Source organism: Caretta caretta, chromosome 10 (genome assembly GCF_965140235.1).
Source record: "Caretta caretta isolate rCarCar2 chromosome 10, rCarCar1.hap1, whole genome shotgun sequence".
NCBI lineage: Eukaryota > Metazoa > Chordata > Testudines > Cheloniidae > Caretta > Caretta caretta.
The window spans coordinates 11,381,863-11,398,319 of record NC_134215.1 but is presented as its reverse complement, the minus strand read 5'-3'; the positions used below and the strand labels follow the sequence as shown (position 1 = coordinate 11,398,319).

At 45.0% G+C, this 16,457-nt stretch overlaps 1 protein-coding gene across 12 annotated transcripts in view; it reads right to left on the bottom strand.

Moving 5' to 3' along the window:
• The window catches only part of TTYH3 (tweety family member 3), a 107,077-nt gene extending 91,249 nt beyond the window's left edge, over positions 1–15,828 (bottom strand). For 8 of the 12 annotated variants that reach the window (XR_012670125.1, XR_012670128.1, XR_012670122.1 and 5 more), the window contains exon 1: positions 15,443–15,827. Coding sequence is in view for 5 of the 12 variants with exons in the window: in XM_048867989.2 (XP_048723946.2) it covers positions 15,443–15,565 (123 nt within the window). In the remaining 7 variants the exon portion in view is untranslated. Of the gene's footprint in view, positions 1–15,442 lie in introns of all 12 variants that reach the window. The other 4 variants (XM_048867981.2, XM_048867984.2, XM_048867986.2 and 1 more) reach the window with 4 other exon arrangements.
• Between the last annotated feature and the right edge of the window lie 629 nt (positions 15,829–16,457).

The following is a 16,457-nucleotide window of genomic DNA, read 5'->3' as shown; positions in this document are numbered from 1 at the left end:
AGTTAAAAATCCAGCCAGCCACTCTTCCACCTCAGAGTAAAACACTCACTTTTAAAGTCAATGAGGACAACATCTTTTTTACACTTTTCTACATCCGATGAAGTGAGCTGTAGCTCACAAAAGCTCATGCTCAAATAAATTGGTTAGTCTCTAAGGTGCCACAAGTACTCCTTTTCTTTTTGCGAATACAGACTAACACGGCTGTTACTCTGAAACTTTTCTACACTAAGTTGTTACTCCCATTGTTGGGAACCTTCTTACAGAAGGCAACTAAAAGTTATAGCTATAACTGTCAGCACCAAACTTGGCAGATGATTTTTACTCTAAGTAGGAAAAGAATGTTAAAGTCCCTTGGGTTTATATTTGAGGACTAGCTGATTGCACATCCCATGAAAGACTTGTTTGAAGGCACTCCACCCTTTGCTCTCTTTCTGCTACTACTCAGTGTCAGGAGGCAAGAGGTCATCAGAGGTCAGTCACCAACCACTCCCAGTCTCTTCCTTAGTTTCTATACACAGCTAGAATTATTTACTTTTAAAGCTAAGTCAAATCTGATTAAAAGCCTGGATCAAACCTTCAGTGTTCCTAGGCATTGGCACACATGCTGTGCTGTTTAATTTGAACCACCACACACACAAATATTTATATGCATGCTCTTTGCGAGGGAGCAAAGAGCCAAAGGATTTCCCCAATGGTCTTCTAGTTATCATTGTAGCTCTCACCCTTAATAATCAGGGTGCTGAAAGGACACTACAGGAGGAGAGTCCGGGGAAAAAACAGATGCCAACAGCAAGATATGTTCCCCATCACACTCTGGTTGACACGCCCTAGACACTGTCACTCAGACCACTGACAGTCAGATCAAACGTGGCAGGGGAATGCCAACACCTTTTATGCAGCTGAATACAAATGCGTTGTGAAGCTGTTACAAAACACATACCAGCAGCCTTTGAATACAGAGCAGCAGAAGCAGCTAGATACTGTGTAATAGGCACTCCAGAATGCTGACTTTGCTACTTTCATTCATTTGATACCCTTCCCCCACCCAACTTTAACAATTTCAGTTCAGCTTGAGGTTCACAGAGAACGGGCAGAAATTGAAAACAGATTTCTCCTAAAGCACAGCTTGAGTTTCATGAATTCTATTACTCTCAACTTTCTCAGCATTTCCTGGCAGCAGTACAAGGGGGAGGGAAGAGCAGGAGGCCAGTCATATCCCACCCTTCCTCTGACTGAGCCTGCCTGCAAAAGCAATATACACCAAAATCCTCTTGCCATATGTGATGTTGCACCCCATAATGCTTTATAGAAATATGCTTATGAGTGTAAATATGACATAACTGGAATATGTTTTATACTAGATATGCCATGTAACATATCTTTGCAAAGGTTATGTTCTACTGCTTGTATTCATCCTAGTCATATGCATGTATCATTTTAATATCTGAAGTTATGAGCGTTGGCTTTAGGCTTGTATTTAGAATGTTTGTTGTAAGAAGCACATAGGGCAGATTTGGTCAACAGATTGAAGGGGTTATTCAAGTAATTGGGAGTACTTCGCTCACAATGGACCTTGGGAGACGCCAATCCACATCTAAGCTTTCCTGGGAAGGTTCAAACTAACATGTAAACAGTGGCGTAGGCCTGCAAAAAGCTGAATCATTCATAGACATGTGACTTGCCCATGTGACTCCAAAACTCCATCTTGTAGTGGTGATTCTACACAGGGGGGGAGAGAGGGGTTTCCACCCACAAGAGAGAGACTATATAAGCCCCTGGAATTCCCTCCATTTTGTCTTCAGCAGGCTCAAGAAATAGCCTCTCCACCCCAAAGAGATGCCTGAAAGAAACTGGAACAAAAGGACAATAACTACAGGGGTGTGAGTGATTGCTAGACCAGAATAGGAGGAAGTTCATATTCTCTGTGTATAAATAAAGTCTGCTGCAGTTTCCACGGCATGCATCCGATGAAGTGAGCTGTAGCTCACGAAAGCTCATGCTCAAATAAATTGGTTAGTCTCTAAGGTGCCACAAGTACTCCTTTTCTTTTTGCGAATACAGACTAACACGGCTGTTACTCTGAAACCCGTAAAAGAAGGTTATTGGAACATCTGAGGGTGAGATTTACCTGCATTTAGTTTCTTACTGTATTAGGCTTAGACTTGTGTTTTATTTTATTTTGCTTGGTAACTTACTTTGTTCTGTCTGTTATTACTTGGAACCACTTAAATCCTACTTTTTAATATTTAATAAAATCACTTTTTACTTGTTAACTAACCCAGACCAAGTAATTAATCCCTAGTGGAGCAAACAGCTGTGCATCTCTCTATCAACGTTATAGAGGGTGAACAATTTATGAATTTACCCTGTATAAGCTTTATACAGAGTGAAAAGAAAAGGAGGACTTGTGGCACCTTAGAGACTAACCAATTTATCTGAGCATAAGCTTTCATGAGCTACAGCTCAAATACATTGGTTAGTCTCTAAGGTGCCACAAGTCCTCCTTTACTTTTTGCAAATACAGACTAACATGGCTGTTACTTTGAAACCTGTCTTTATACAGGGTAAAACTGATTTGGCTCCCATTGGGAACTGGATATCTGGGTGTTGGAGACAGGAGCACTGCTTAAGCTGTTTTCAGTTAAGCCTGCAGCTTTTGGGGGACATGGATCAGACCTGGGCCTGTGTTTGTAGCAGGCTAGTGTGTCTGGAACAACCAGGCAGGGTATTGAAGTCCCAAGCTGCCAGGGAAAACGGGTTTAGAGGTAGTCTCAGCACATCAGGTGGCAGTCCCAAGGGGGTTTCTGTGACCCAACCAACCAGACCATAGTCACATTCACCCACAAGAAAGTCAGTCTATCTTTAAAGATGAAGGATTCTGAAGGGGGGGGGGGGGGGGGAGAAGGCAAGGAAGGAGGGGAAAAGAAAGTTTTATAGTTCCTTATGAACTGCAAGCTAGTTGAATGCAACAGAGGACAGGCCAGCAGTTCCAATCTGCATTACTTCTACAGACCTCAGTCAGTGAAAGCATGTGAGTAAAAGTGCTGATGTTTGAACATCTGCTCAGCCAAGATGCAAATACCTATTAATATCAACATCAGCAAGCCGCTTTTGTTTACCAGGGCACTCAACCTTCTAGGAAACCGTACCAGAATTCCATGTATAGCAGCTAGTGCCTACACAGTAACCTACCAAGGAACTAGGGGTGAGGAGAAGCCACTAACACCATGATGACCAAAGCACACATCCAAATAAGAGGAAGACAGTAGGAAAAATCATTAAAGGGAAGGAAGGAAGAGGTTGAGGCAACAGTGGTATACAAGTGTGCTCGCATGCACACACGGTTGGGAAGTGCTGCTTTATACTTTCAACCAGATTGTATATTTAAATCGTAACCCCATGCCCCACTATTAGATGTGCTTTTATAGTTTGTAATTTACTAAAATCATGAATCTTCAAGGGGCAGACAACAGAGAATTAGCTAATCTAAACAAGTCAGTTTGGGATCATTCATGAATTTACAAGTGCAACTATGTGTTCACAGTTTTAGCATAACCACTTTTGTGGTTTTAGTGCTTCTCTCTCTCACATACATACACTCTGTCTGAACAGGCATCACATTGTACATGTAGGCCAATAAGTGTTCAGGTGAACCTCTCCCATGAGGAAGCACTATTAGTTAAGAGAAGTTGAATTGCTTCAACTTAAAACTTCAGTATAAAATTCAACTTCAACTTTGAATGGAAGGCTTGCTTGTTAAAGGTCTATGCAGTATGCATGACCAGCAGCATTTTGGAGGCCAAAAGGAGTGCTCTGTGCACACAGCAGGGACAAACGAACATCAATATTAGTCCATCCCATAAGAATGGCTTATACACTAACTGAATGAAACTTCCATACCACATTTCTAGAAGATGAGAAATTAGATGTGCACTCCTAGGCATGATTTGGTAACCCAGGAAGAAGTATTATTCCTCATCCCTAGTCTCCATGCCTCACCAAAGGACCCGCTCCAACATAAACTTGAGGAATATCCCCTATTGCACCAGCTAGGGCAATCTGCATAACATTTGCATTTGGGATCATATCAATAACTGCTACTCAGATTATTCAACTGGAGTTGACAGTTGTCTAATTTGAATGAGATGTTGATTCATGTGAACCTATAAATAATCATTGCAATACTAAGTATTGGACAGCGTTAACCGGATTCAGTGTTCGGTTTATTGATGGGGCACTTACCTGAAAGAACCCTTAAAGCCTCTTCATTGTTTTCAAAACATGCAAATCATGTTTCTTTGAAAGAAAAAAAAAATCAAGCTAGCAGCTCTGACTTGTTATAGCTGATGAACACAGATAATGTGCCATTTGCATCAGTGTCAGCACCATTCAAACGTCCCACCGCATAATCACAAAAAGATCTTATTGTAATGCATCCGTGCTATCCAACTGGCTTCATATCACTGTATCCCAACACTTAAATAAAAGTAGAAATTGGAGCAAGAATCTGAACTGGGCTTCTTAGAGCTCAGTATTTAAAACATGAAAGTTAACAACATATAAGCTTTTGGCAGCAAGAGTATCCTTGCAGCATTAAGCACAAGTTAGCAGAGATTTTCTTGTGGGGAGGAAGGCAGTTAGGTCACCAGACCCTGAAGCCTGTGGGTTGTAGCAGACAGAACATGACACACAGCCTGTGAAAAAGGAGAGACTCATGGCCTTCCTGATCCAGCAACTGGACAGGTCCTCTGGTCCAGGGAGGGTCCCAGTGCTTTGGCTAGTGTTGAAAAGGGCTGGGCATACTGAGGTCCCATAAGACCGAGTACTTGTTCTGAACTGGACTGGTAACTGCAAGGAAGCCCGTTAAATGAGTTGGTTGCAGGACTGTTCCTGCTAGCATCTACATGAGGGTGAACTCTGGTAAGCGTATTAGCAGACATGTTGCTTCTTTTAATGGTTAAAAATTCTCTGTCATGCTATTTACCTTAAAAATAAAGTAGTCTTGCACAAGCAGCACGTGGGGTATCTTGTAATGGAAGGAACTACACCTGTTGACCATCTCTGAAGAGAAAACAGGCAGTGTCCTTGGGCAACTTGTGTGTGCTGTGATGGACAGTGAAGGCAGGGAACTGTATAGCCTGGAAACACTCCAGTCAGAAGGGAGAGGCGCACAGGTCTACTTCCAGAAAGGCAACAGCTGGGAAGCTGGAAGCCTGAGAGCGGGTGCCTTTGTTGGGCAACTGAGGGGGAACTACATTTGCAGTTGCCCTGAACTGTGACACTCCCCATCTATCACAGTGCTGAAGTGACTTCTCTTCTGGTCCTGTGTGGAGCACCAGTACCTTGTACACTCTGCAGTGTGGAAACTGAAGACAGGAAGTCACCAACCCCAAGATCTTATGCAGAAATAGTAATAAGATGTGTCCAATAAGAGGACATCAAACACTGAGTGAAATCTGACTTAAGGGAAAGCCAATTTTTAGTCAAACTGAGTTTTGCTCATAGGTCAAACTCAGAGCTAAACCAACTGCTGGATATTTAATAACCTCTCCCTCTCTCTTCAGTGAAGGACAGAGAGCCTCCAGTTCACATATGGGTCTTCTACAAGGAGAACTTCAGAAAGATGGGGAAGGCAAGACAAGATTCCACATTCCTGATATTTCCAGAGTAGTTAAAAACCCAATCCGAAGCTCAGATGTTTGGATATCCAAGGAACCAAAACCTGCACAAACCCAGGCACATTGTGCCATGCTCCTCCGTATTTCAAATCACCGTTACTAGAAAACCCACCCAAGCTGCAGGACTGGAGATTGCAACTTCCACTTAATACTAGAATACCCAACAGGAAAACAAGAATGGGGGCAGGGGACCTAGCAACTATCAAGACCTCATTCTTATGCCGTTTGTAGAAATTAGTCACCCACAATCCTCCTCAGCCATAACTGACTGTATCTCAATCTAAGGAGCACTAATAGGTTTCTCAGCCAACATTACTACACCCTTGGCCTTCAAGTCTATCTTCCTTCCCCACTAGCCATAGCCATTTGTAATTTCTGATGGACTCCAGGACTGGAATGACATACAGCACACTACTGCAAGCTCCACCACAACACAGGCAGCACAAGACAGTAATTCAGGACCTTACCTTTTGCACGCAGGTAATGAAAAGGAAGCTACTAGACTTAATCCTCTATGTTTACAATATTCAAAAGGAAATCTATGACCCCAAGCATTAGTAATAAGGGACAAGGAAGGAAGAAATTAATCCTTGTACACAGCTCCTTAACACACATTTCAAAGCTGTGGATTAATTAGGGCAAAGCCACCTAGATTCCCACCCTTAATCTCCAGTGTCACGTCTAATGGGATATATTCTTCTGGGTGAGAATTTCTCACTCTCACAGCATGCAAAAGTCAGTCTATTAAAAAATGCCATACAAGCTTCTGCTTGAAACTGTGCTGATTTATTGGCTTAAAGTTAGCATTTAAACAAGGGCTTTGCATAAGACATAAGGCGAGAAAATGCCATCCACAGAAAGGCAAAGCAGCAAAAGATGAAGAGCAGAATCAGTTCTGCTTGCCATCCACTCATCGTCTGACACCAGAAGTCAGTTTCAAAGCTAGATTCAAGAGTCCTCTGGCAACTTGAAATTGTGTTTGTGAGCTGCACCTAATATAATACTATCCACATCCTCAGTTTTTGCCCTGGGAAAGAGGGATAGAAATAAGGCCACCTCGAAACACTGGAATATTTATATCCATCCATACTCCAATCTGAAAACGGAGATGATTTATACCAATAAGCAACACTGCCCCCCCAACGTCTCCCCAATCAAAAAAATAAAAAAAATTTTAAAAAGCAGCACCACACACACACCCCCACATACAGCAACAGGCATGATTCCTTCTAGGTATACAGAAAATCAAGTGATAAGTGCACTATGTTCAATTCACCAGGTCAAGCAAATGAAGACCATTTCAGGAACTCTCAGCATTTTGAAGCCCAAATAATTAATACCAACAACACCACCCTCTTCCAACACTTGACAGCTGTCTGCTTAAGAACTACACCTACACTATAGGCATAACCACCTACTTAAACTCCAGCAAGGAAACAGAACTGGTAAGACAAATGCAAGCAGCTCAGTGCAGAAACACGACTAAAGGATTTATAAATAAAGCATTAGTTTCTTGTGAATTTTTTAAAAAAAGATTTAACCCTTAAATTTGACCTAAACCAGATAGACAGGTACAAGGCTGTAAAGCCTGACCAACCATATTCTGCAAGAGTCTCTCCAGCGGGAAAAAAAAAAAGGGTTTCAGTTTACAAGCAAAAAGAAAAGGAGTACTTGTGGCACCTTAGAGACTAACCAATGTATTTGAGCATGAGCTTTCATGAGCTACAGCTCACTTCATCGGATGCATACCGTGGAAACTGCAGTAGACATTATACACACACAGAGACCATGAAACAATACCCCCTCCCACCCCACTGTCCTGCTGGTAATAGCTTATCTAAAGTGATCATCAAGTTGGGCCATTTCCAGCACAAATCCAGGTTCTCTCACCCTCCGCCCCCCCACACACAAACACAAAAAGTTTACAAGCAGCAGCGTCAAAATGCCAATGGCTGATCAGCTGATTTGACTTCTAATGCTTTTAACTTAGGTTTTTATTCCAGCTAAGACCCAGCAGGATACTGTCTAACAGACACATGCTCTGTAAAGATTTCCTAAAACCAGAGATCAACAGCACTGGCAAGAGAATGTGCATTCTCCAGACTAAAGTTAAAATTAATCCCACATTCTGCCTTGATGAGATGGCCAAGAGTTAGACCTTCCTCTAGCCAAGTAGCCATTTGCATGCACCATGGTCTACTAAAATGATGCATTTTCTCAGCAACTGTTGTTCTGATTAGCTTACCTCTAATCAGAAGTTTGTTGTTTCCAGCAACAGACAGACAGTTCTCAGGGGACTAACCGAAAATGCAGCAGTGCAGCCTGGATCAGTGAGCAAGCGACCCTGCAAACAGAAAGCTGGCAAGAGTTCACTTTTTCCTGCCTATATACCAGATGTTGCTACCCGGCTAAAGGCACAGCCCACATAAACTCCACTTGCATGGTTTGCTAGAGAGACTTAAAATAAAGTGTTTGCATTTTGGAGTACGTTATGTTGCTACACCATGCTGCCACCTCCACACCCCTGTCTGAACAAAGAATGACAAGGTCAGGCTGCAATATCCATTTGCTGACGGAGGCATAATAGCTACTCAATTTTAGGCCATGGGAAACTGGGGGAGGCATCACCAATTTGAGAGACCTAAATGCAACTTTAGCTTCACTGGAGAGCAACAACGGACTCTCAAGGACACTCTAAGGTGCCACAAGTACTCCTGCTCTTTTTGCTGATACAGACTAACACGGCTGCTACTCGGAAACCTCCCACAACCCAGCCTCTCCTGATACTATAAAAAAGAATTTATGCTATCTCAGGCTAGCAGACCTGACCTGAAAAAACAGGCCATTTAGCCTTGAAAGAAACTTCAAGACTAACCCATCCAAAAGAGAAAGATCACCCTATTACTTTGAGCCAACTGGTAACTGGAGTAGAACACATCATCCAACTCCACGTGTTTTGAATTTACAGAAATGCTCTTGGGTTTCAGTATTGGAGTGAGACACCAGTACAGTAGAGGAAGTTCTACAACATTGTCTCTAATCCAAGTTCTTTGGCAGCTTAGTCTGTACTGAGTTTCTCCATCCAAGAAATACTCAATAAAAAATAAAAAAAAAATTTACATGTAGGGCAAGGACCTTGTAGAGCCAGAAAGTACCAGATGGAATCAGTCTTGCTGAATTTCCTCCCCAAATCTACACAAAAACCATGCACTAAACTGAAGTCTACAAACCAAAGTGAAGTATTAGTGGAATTTAACGTAGCACCAAGCTAGTCCTTCATCTCCAGAATCACAGTACAGCAAGCTGATCACTAGCCTAACTAGCAGAGTTGAGAGATGGTACTACAACAGAAGAGTTCTGGTAGAGGAGGAGGTGTACCCAAGGGAACAGCTAGGGGACATCACAGTAGGGATTGCCCCCAATGGTGAGAATTAGTCTAGTGTAGACCCAGTGCCACCATCACTTCAACTCCACCAGTGGCGGAAAGAATGGCATAAACCAGCTACCAATGGTTTAATCAACATGTCAACTAACCTTGTTCAGAGCAGGTGTAAGGGACATGACCATTCAGATGCCAGAGGCTGCCTGTACTTTGTCTATTCTAGGCCTCACCACAATTGCTGTCTATTCTAGCCCCTTTCCAGAGGGGCGTAATAGTGGAATTTAAGGGGGAAAAAAAAAAACCATAGTTTAGACAAAGCCTATGATGCTGTAGTTAGATGCCTTTGGAACAAAGTGCTCTAGAGGTGCAAAATAATCTAGTCACAAGTGAAATGGGTCTAGTGTATAAAAGAGACTCCAGAGGACTTTGCCATTTTGCAGCGATTCAGAGATGATTTATCAGCTTTCTGCAAGACCTAAATTGAGGTCATGACTAAGGCACACAGATAAAGCTGTGAGTAAGCTTTCATAGCCCTTATTTTGTCCATATATAGGCTTAGCAGACTTCTTAATTGATAAATGCTAAATAAATTTTAATGTTCAAAGTTGTCAGAAATTATAGAGCAGTCAGACAATATTAAACACTAGTAGACATTGAGATTCAAAAAATTAAAGCTTTGTAACTGTTAAAATACACAAATTGTCAACATCTCATGTCAAAAATATAGAAAGTAAATATACTTAAATCAAATTCTAATTAGTTCTCAAGTAGCATTTTTCTTATGTTGCCTACTTATAAATTTCAATCAATGGAAATATGTCAGCATGCGCGCGTGTGGTGAAATCCATGTTTGCCAACATTACCAATCAAAATCTAATCCTTCCAAGTCTATTTATAAAACACCACACATCCAAGTGCTTACAAGAGTTAAGAACAGTTATAGTAAAATACGTTAACTACTACTATTAATACCATCAAAAGGGAAGTTTCAGTACCAAGCAGCAGTCACTCCTAGGACAACCCATTAGGAACAGCTCTGCTGTGTTAAAAAGCCTCTTAGGACTTCAGCTCATCCTTCCATCAGAAATCACATTCCTGAAAGAGGCTTCTGGCAAGCTCTACTCTCAGCACCATAAATTGGGTGGCACAACACTCAGGTCACCTGGGCAAATAAATTAAGACCTTTTACATTCCTAAATTGCTTTAGTCAGGGACAATAGCACAAGCTGCAAAGAAACCTTACTGATCTGGTGGGCTGGATCCAAAGGTAATTTGACAGCACTGATATGAACATTTCCTGGAAATTTAAGACAGTAAAAAGCATAGGAACTTGAGATAGTACTGTGCTTCAAAAGCAACATAGGCTTGGTTCCATTTCCACCTTATGACTTACAGCAAAATAAGCTTTAAAGGAACATTACAGTATGACTCAGGAGGAGGATACAGCTGAAACAACTGCTTATAACTCAAGATATAACTGTTCTATCCCACTGATCCATGCAAGGGGGAGGGAGTGACCTGGTCTATCTGAGAAGATGCCCCAGAGCAGCATTTCTCAAATGCAGCCATCAGGGGCTTTTCTTGCAGCCACAGCCTTTTGGGTAATGATGGGGGGGGGGGCAGGGAGTAACCCTCCCTCAGGGCCACCAGCAGGGGCTGGTCTTGGTCCCCTCCTGCAGCCACGAACACTGTAGGAGTAGGCAGCCAGCACGAGTCCCCGATGGGGCTGGGGCTTCAGGCTTAAGCCCTGGGGAGGTGGGCGACAGGCTCCAGCTGTGCAGCAGCAGGCTCCATCCCCCAGCCACAGGCTCACCCCCCACACATCACCCCTGGCTCTCACAGCCTCCTCCAGTCCCCATCTGTGCACTAGAGCCCCAGGCTCTCGCTCTTGGTTCACCTCCCCCATCTCCCGCTGCCTCTCATCTAGCCCCCTATCACCTCTTGCCCCATCCAGGGCTTAATTTGTCCCCCAGCTTGCTGGAGCTGAGTAAATCTGCTGTGAAAAGTGATATTAACAATTATACAAAAATGTCACTTTTCACAGCAGACTTGCTAGCTAGTAAGTCTAAAAACAACAACAAAACCCACACACACACACACACCTTCAAAGCACCTTGTGTTTCTATTCTGTTTAGGTCCAATAATGACTAGAAAACTGTACTTCTTAAAATTCAGTCTGCAAAAGCCCTACATCAATTATAAGGATTTGGACATGTGTCATTTGTTTGTTTTTCCTAAAGTTAAAGTATTTTTGCAAAAATTGTCAGAGTGGCCACCAGCAAGAGTTGGTGGCTGCACTCTGAGGCCACCCAAAAATTTGTTGCGAGAACCCCTGCTCTAGAGAGTGATTTCAGTAGATGCAACCCTCAAAGCAACACATGGAAACCAGAAACATGAAAGCAGAGTCCCTCTACCCCCAGAAACAGAGGGAAACCTCTTCCTTCATCCTAATCTAGTTAGCAGTTGCACAACTACTGTCTCCTTTCCTCTTCTCCCCTAGTTACCTACTCCACTCTTTCTATGGAGGGAGAGACAACTTGCTATAACTGATGTGAAGCATTTAAAGCCTCACTTTGGACTTAAGGTAGTAACACCAGAAGAGAAAATGAGAACCTCTTCAAGAATAACCAACCTAATCCACCCTGGAGGGCCTATTCTCCTCTTCCGACACAGCCTGTTCTAACCTGTCAGTTGAACATATAGTGACAGAAGGTGGGAGCGCACAAAAAGCCAACACCACAGGTTGTTTAGAGGCCCTCAACAGCCAACAAAAGGGTATAGCCATACACGCCCCCCCCCCAGTTGAGACAGACAGTCACACTGTTGCCATAAGGATCCCTCATGTTCTCAGACAAAAAGGATGTAGTCCCAGTTACTAGAACACAACTGGTCACAGTTATCTCCAGGCAAATAAGCAGAGACACAGGACAGCACTGTCTTATTACATGCAGAACAGAGCTACCAATTACAAGCTCCACATGTGCACACACAAGGGTCCCAATAGACACAGGAAGGATTCAGACCTCAAAGACAAGCAGAACGGGTTCAACTTAAAACCACACGAGCATTACACCGGTTTCAGCAGACATCAAATAGCTTCCATTGCGCTAAATGGTGTCTTACTCATTACACTAATCATGGAAAGACCTATTTGATCTTGCCAATCCACCTGGGAGAAAGAAAAAAAAAAAGCCATACTACACTTACAAAGCAGAGGCTAAATCAATACTGGTACTATGTTTAATGGCTACTGTAACATAGCACAGAACGGTTGCATTTCAAAGTTCATATTTGGATGATACAGGAAATGCATGAATACAAGAGAACAGCTTTCAAGATCACCGCTTTCAAGATCACCATCTTTATTAGTCAAAAAGAAAAGGAGTACCTGTGGCACCTTAGAGACGAACAAATTTATTTACGCATAAGCTTTCGTGAGAACTCACGAAAGCTTATGCGTAAATAAATTTGTTCGTCTGTATTCGTAAAAAGAAAAAGGAGTACTTGTGGCACCTTAGAGATTAACACGGCTGCTACTCTGAAACCTATCTTTATTAGTCTATTTTGGGGAACTGAAAATATCCTTTCCTCCCCCTACCCCCAAGACTGATGAAGGAACAGGATGCCATTTCCTTAAGAAAGTATTTCCATTCCAATTCTGATTTACTCAGAAGCCCTGTTGGTAAGTGTGTGGATATCAGCTCATGACAAGGGTCTAACTATCTAGTGGCTTGACAATTCTCAGAAGACCAATAAAAGCATATTCTCCCGTCCCTCCTTACTAAAGATAGGAGAGGGAAAGGATAGAGTGCACCTATGAAGTCTCCAGCATTACCGTCAGTTCCAGTTAGCTCAGTAGAGTGCAATCAAGGACACTGATAGAACTACAAGCTGCTACACTGCATGCTTACATTTAATATAGGAAAAACTACCTTTCTAGGTACTGAAAGCTAGGGGGCAGGGGAAAATGCACCATCACCATATGCTCAGAGAATTTTTTTTTTGTGCAAATTCCAAGAACCAGTTTAAACAGAAGTGCCTATATTTTAAGTACTTAAAGTGCATGAAGAACGGAGCACGTTAAGTTACTTGTGTTGTATTTAGCAGGAAAAAAAAAGATAGGTCTGCATGAACTGTAAATGGAGCAAAAAGGATATTCAAATTCATGCTCAAAATACTGACAAAACAAGCATTCAAACCAGGAGGAAGGAAGTGATTGCAATGTTACTTTGACCATCAGGTTACACTTTCTAGTTTTATTGTATTATATTATGCTTTGCACACATGCACACAAATCCTTGACATGTCTTTCCATTTCCAGAATCAGAGCATCTTCATTCAGAGTCAGCAAAAGGATGGAACATTGCTACTATCTTTACATTTGTTCATGGAGCTGCAGAGGTTATGCGCTATACATAAACAACACTGAAATAGGCAGGGTTGACATTCAAAACACACACAACTTACACCCTCGATTTCTGGTTTGACTAGAGTTAAAATAGCCATACAGCAATGGCAAAAACAAGTCCTTAACTAGCACACACTTTTTGCAACTGTGCAAGGCAGGAACAACAGGAGGCTTACCAACCCCAAGACTTCACTGTAACACTAAGTCTCAACAGAACTACTGTGAGAGAGTATTTTATAACTTATACAGAGCATACCAAACTTGAAATAAGTACTTCTATTTTAAACTATTAAAAACACAAGCATATCAGATATATATTGAGTGACTGACTACTGTGTTTCTTTCATAATTCAAGAACAGTTTTCCCCATCCTACACTTTTGTTTCTCCTCTTCAATACCTCACTCTCCTTGTTTCACTACAGGAGGCAACTACCTCAGTCCACAGAAGCAAGCTAAAACCATTGGACATATGTAGTTTTGGGGTTTGTTTAAAAAAAAAAAAAAAAAACACACACAAACACTGCACATCTTGATTTCCCCTCAAACCAAGGAAATTCAGATGAGTTAAGACAAGAAAGACCAAGGTTGAAGATCAGAGGATAATTTTGCTCTCAGATTCATAGAGATTTTTGTAGTCACCTACCCACTTTTTTTATTATTAATTATTAAATAAAGAGAGATCCAAGAACAGTTTTTGCTATAATCAATTCTGCAATCTGAAGCTACTTAAAAACAAAGATACTATAGGAATCTTTTAGCTAGCAGTATCTCTTTACAGTATGTAAGCACTGCTTAGATGCCTTCCCATTTATGCATTATGGTATTGTGGTGCCCTACAGAACTAAGTATATTCAGTGAAGCAAAATGGTGTTTTCAAAGCCAAAGAGCGTGGCACAACGAGGCAGCAGAATCACTGCAGCTCCAGTCTAAGATGGCAGCAGAGAACACAGATGTTAGAATACACAGATCCACTCCACCATCATTCTAATTAGACAGCAAGTCACCCAAGTACAGGTTAAGCAACGTAAAGGACACAAGTATTCTGCCAGCGTCTCCTCACACACTTGGTCCTATGTAGCTACTACTCCTTCTGTCTACCAAGCATTTTAGCTGGCTTCAGAAAGAGACACTGAACATTTCACTGAGTCCCAGCAAAGGCAGGGTGCTGAGCTATCTGAACCACCACTCCAATCCTATGTACGATGGGATATTTTGTACTAAGTGGCAGCACAGCGGTTAGGAAAGCCAAGTACTTATCATTCAGCCACAGGACAGAAGGCAGCGCCTGTGCCTCACCTGGGCAGCTCAGCCTGTGGCAGCGTTACCTTTTCCAGCCCGAAGAGCCACATCCCTATTTGGCAGCTGGGCCCAAGGGGCTGGTGTTTTACCCTCCCCCAGAGGAAGGAAGGCTTCGGATGCTCTCAAAGGAGCTCAGGGTTTGTGCTATTGTTCCAGGGGCTAAATAATTTCCTGCCTCTCTCCTGGTGGGGGGGGGGGGGGGGAGGAAGAGAGAGAAAATACTGAAAAGATGTATTATAGACTACAGTCAGAGAGGGCAACCTGCCCCATGGCTGATCTACCCCGGTGGGAGGGGCGGGGCAGGGCAGACTCTCCCCCCCCCCCCCGGTGGATCTACCCCGTGGGAGGGGCAGGGCAGGACAGACTCTCTCTCCCCCCCCCCCCCCGGTGGATCTACCCCGTGGGCGGGGCAGGGCAGGACAGACTCTCTCCCCCCCCCACACACCCGGTGGATCTACCCCGTGGGAGGGGCAGGGCAGGGCAGGGCAGGACAGACTCTCTCCCCCCCACACACACACCCGGTGGATCTACCCCATGGGAGGGGCAGGGCAGGACAGACTCTCCCCCCCCCCCCCGGTGGATCTACCCCGTGGGAGGGGGGCGCAGCGCACGCCAAGCCGGGGGGCGTCGGAGGAGAGACTGACGAGACCCGGCCCCCTCAGGCGGCCCCTCACCTGCTGGTACTCGGCGTCCTCCGGGCGGAAGTCGGCGCTGGCGGCCTCCCAGCGCAGGCTGACGTGCGGCAGGCGGTGCAGGAGACTCACCCACCAGGGCGGCGAGTAGCTGACCCCCGCCATGCCCGGCCCTGCCGACCGCTCCCTCCGAGACCCGAGCCGCGGCCCCCGCCTCACCCGCAGCCGCCGCCTGGGGCTGCCATGGGCGGGAAGGAAGCGCCGCCGGCTCCGCTCTCTCGCGCTGGCTCCCCCGAATCAGGCGGCCGGGCCCGCGCTGCTCCCGGGCGGCGGCGGCGCCCTCCCCCGCATGGCGGTGCCGGCTCCGGCTCGGCCCAGGTGAGCGGCTCCCTCCCGCGCGAGCTCCGCGCCGCCAGCCCGGCCGCTCGCTCTTTGTTCGCGGAACCGCCCCCGCCCCCCGGCTGGCCCCGCCCTCCCGCTTCCTTCCCATTGGTGCCGCCCGCCGCCGGCCACGCCCCCCGGGGCCCTCCGTGAAACGAGCGTGCGGGGTCTCAGCCCGGGGAGGGAGTCTTCGGGCCAGGCCTGGCACGACACGGCAGCGCACCGTCATCGCGTCAGGTCACTGCACCACCACGTCATGTCATCGCAGTGCCACTGCACCATCGCCACCACGCCAGCTCGCCACCACGCCACGTCATCGCAGTGCCACTGCACCACCACGCCACGTCATCGCAGTGCCACTGCACCATCGCCACCACGCCAGCTCGCCACCACGCCAGCTCGCCACCACGCCACGTCATCGCAGTGCCCCTGCACCATCACGCCACGTCATCGCAGTGCCACTGCACCATCGCCACCACGCCAGCTCGCCACCACGCCAGCTCGCCACCACGCCACGTCATCGCAGTGCCCCTGCACCATCACGCCACGTCATCGCAGTGTCACTGCACCATCGCCACCACGCCAGCTCGCCACCACGCCACGTCATCGCAGTGCCACTGCACCATCACGCCACGTCATCGCAGTGCCACTGCACCATCACGCCATGTCATCGCAG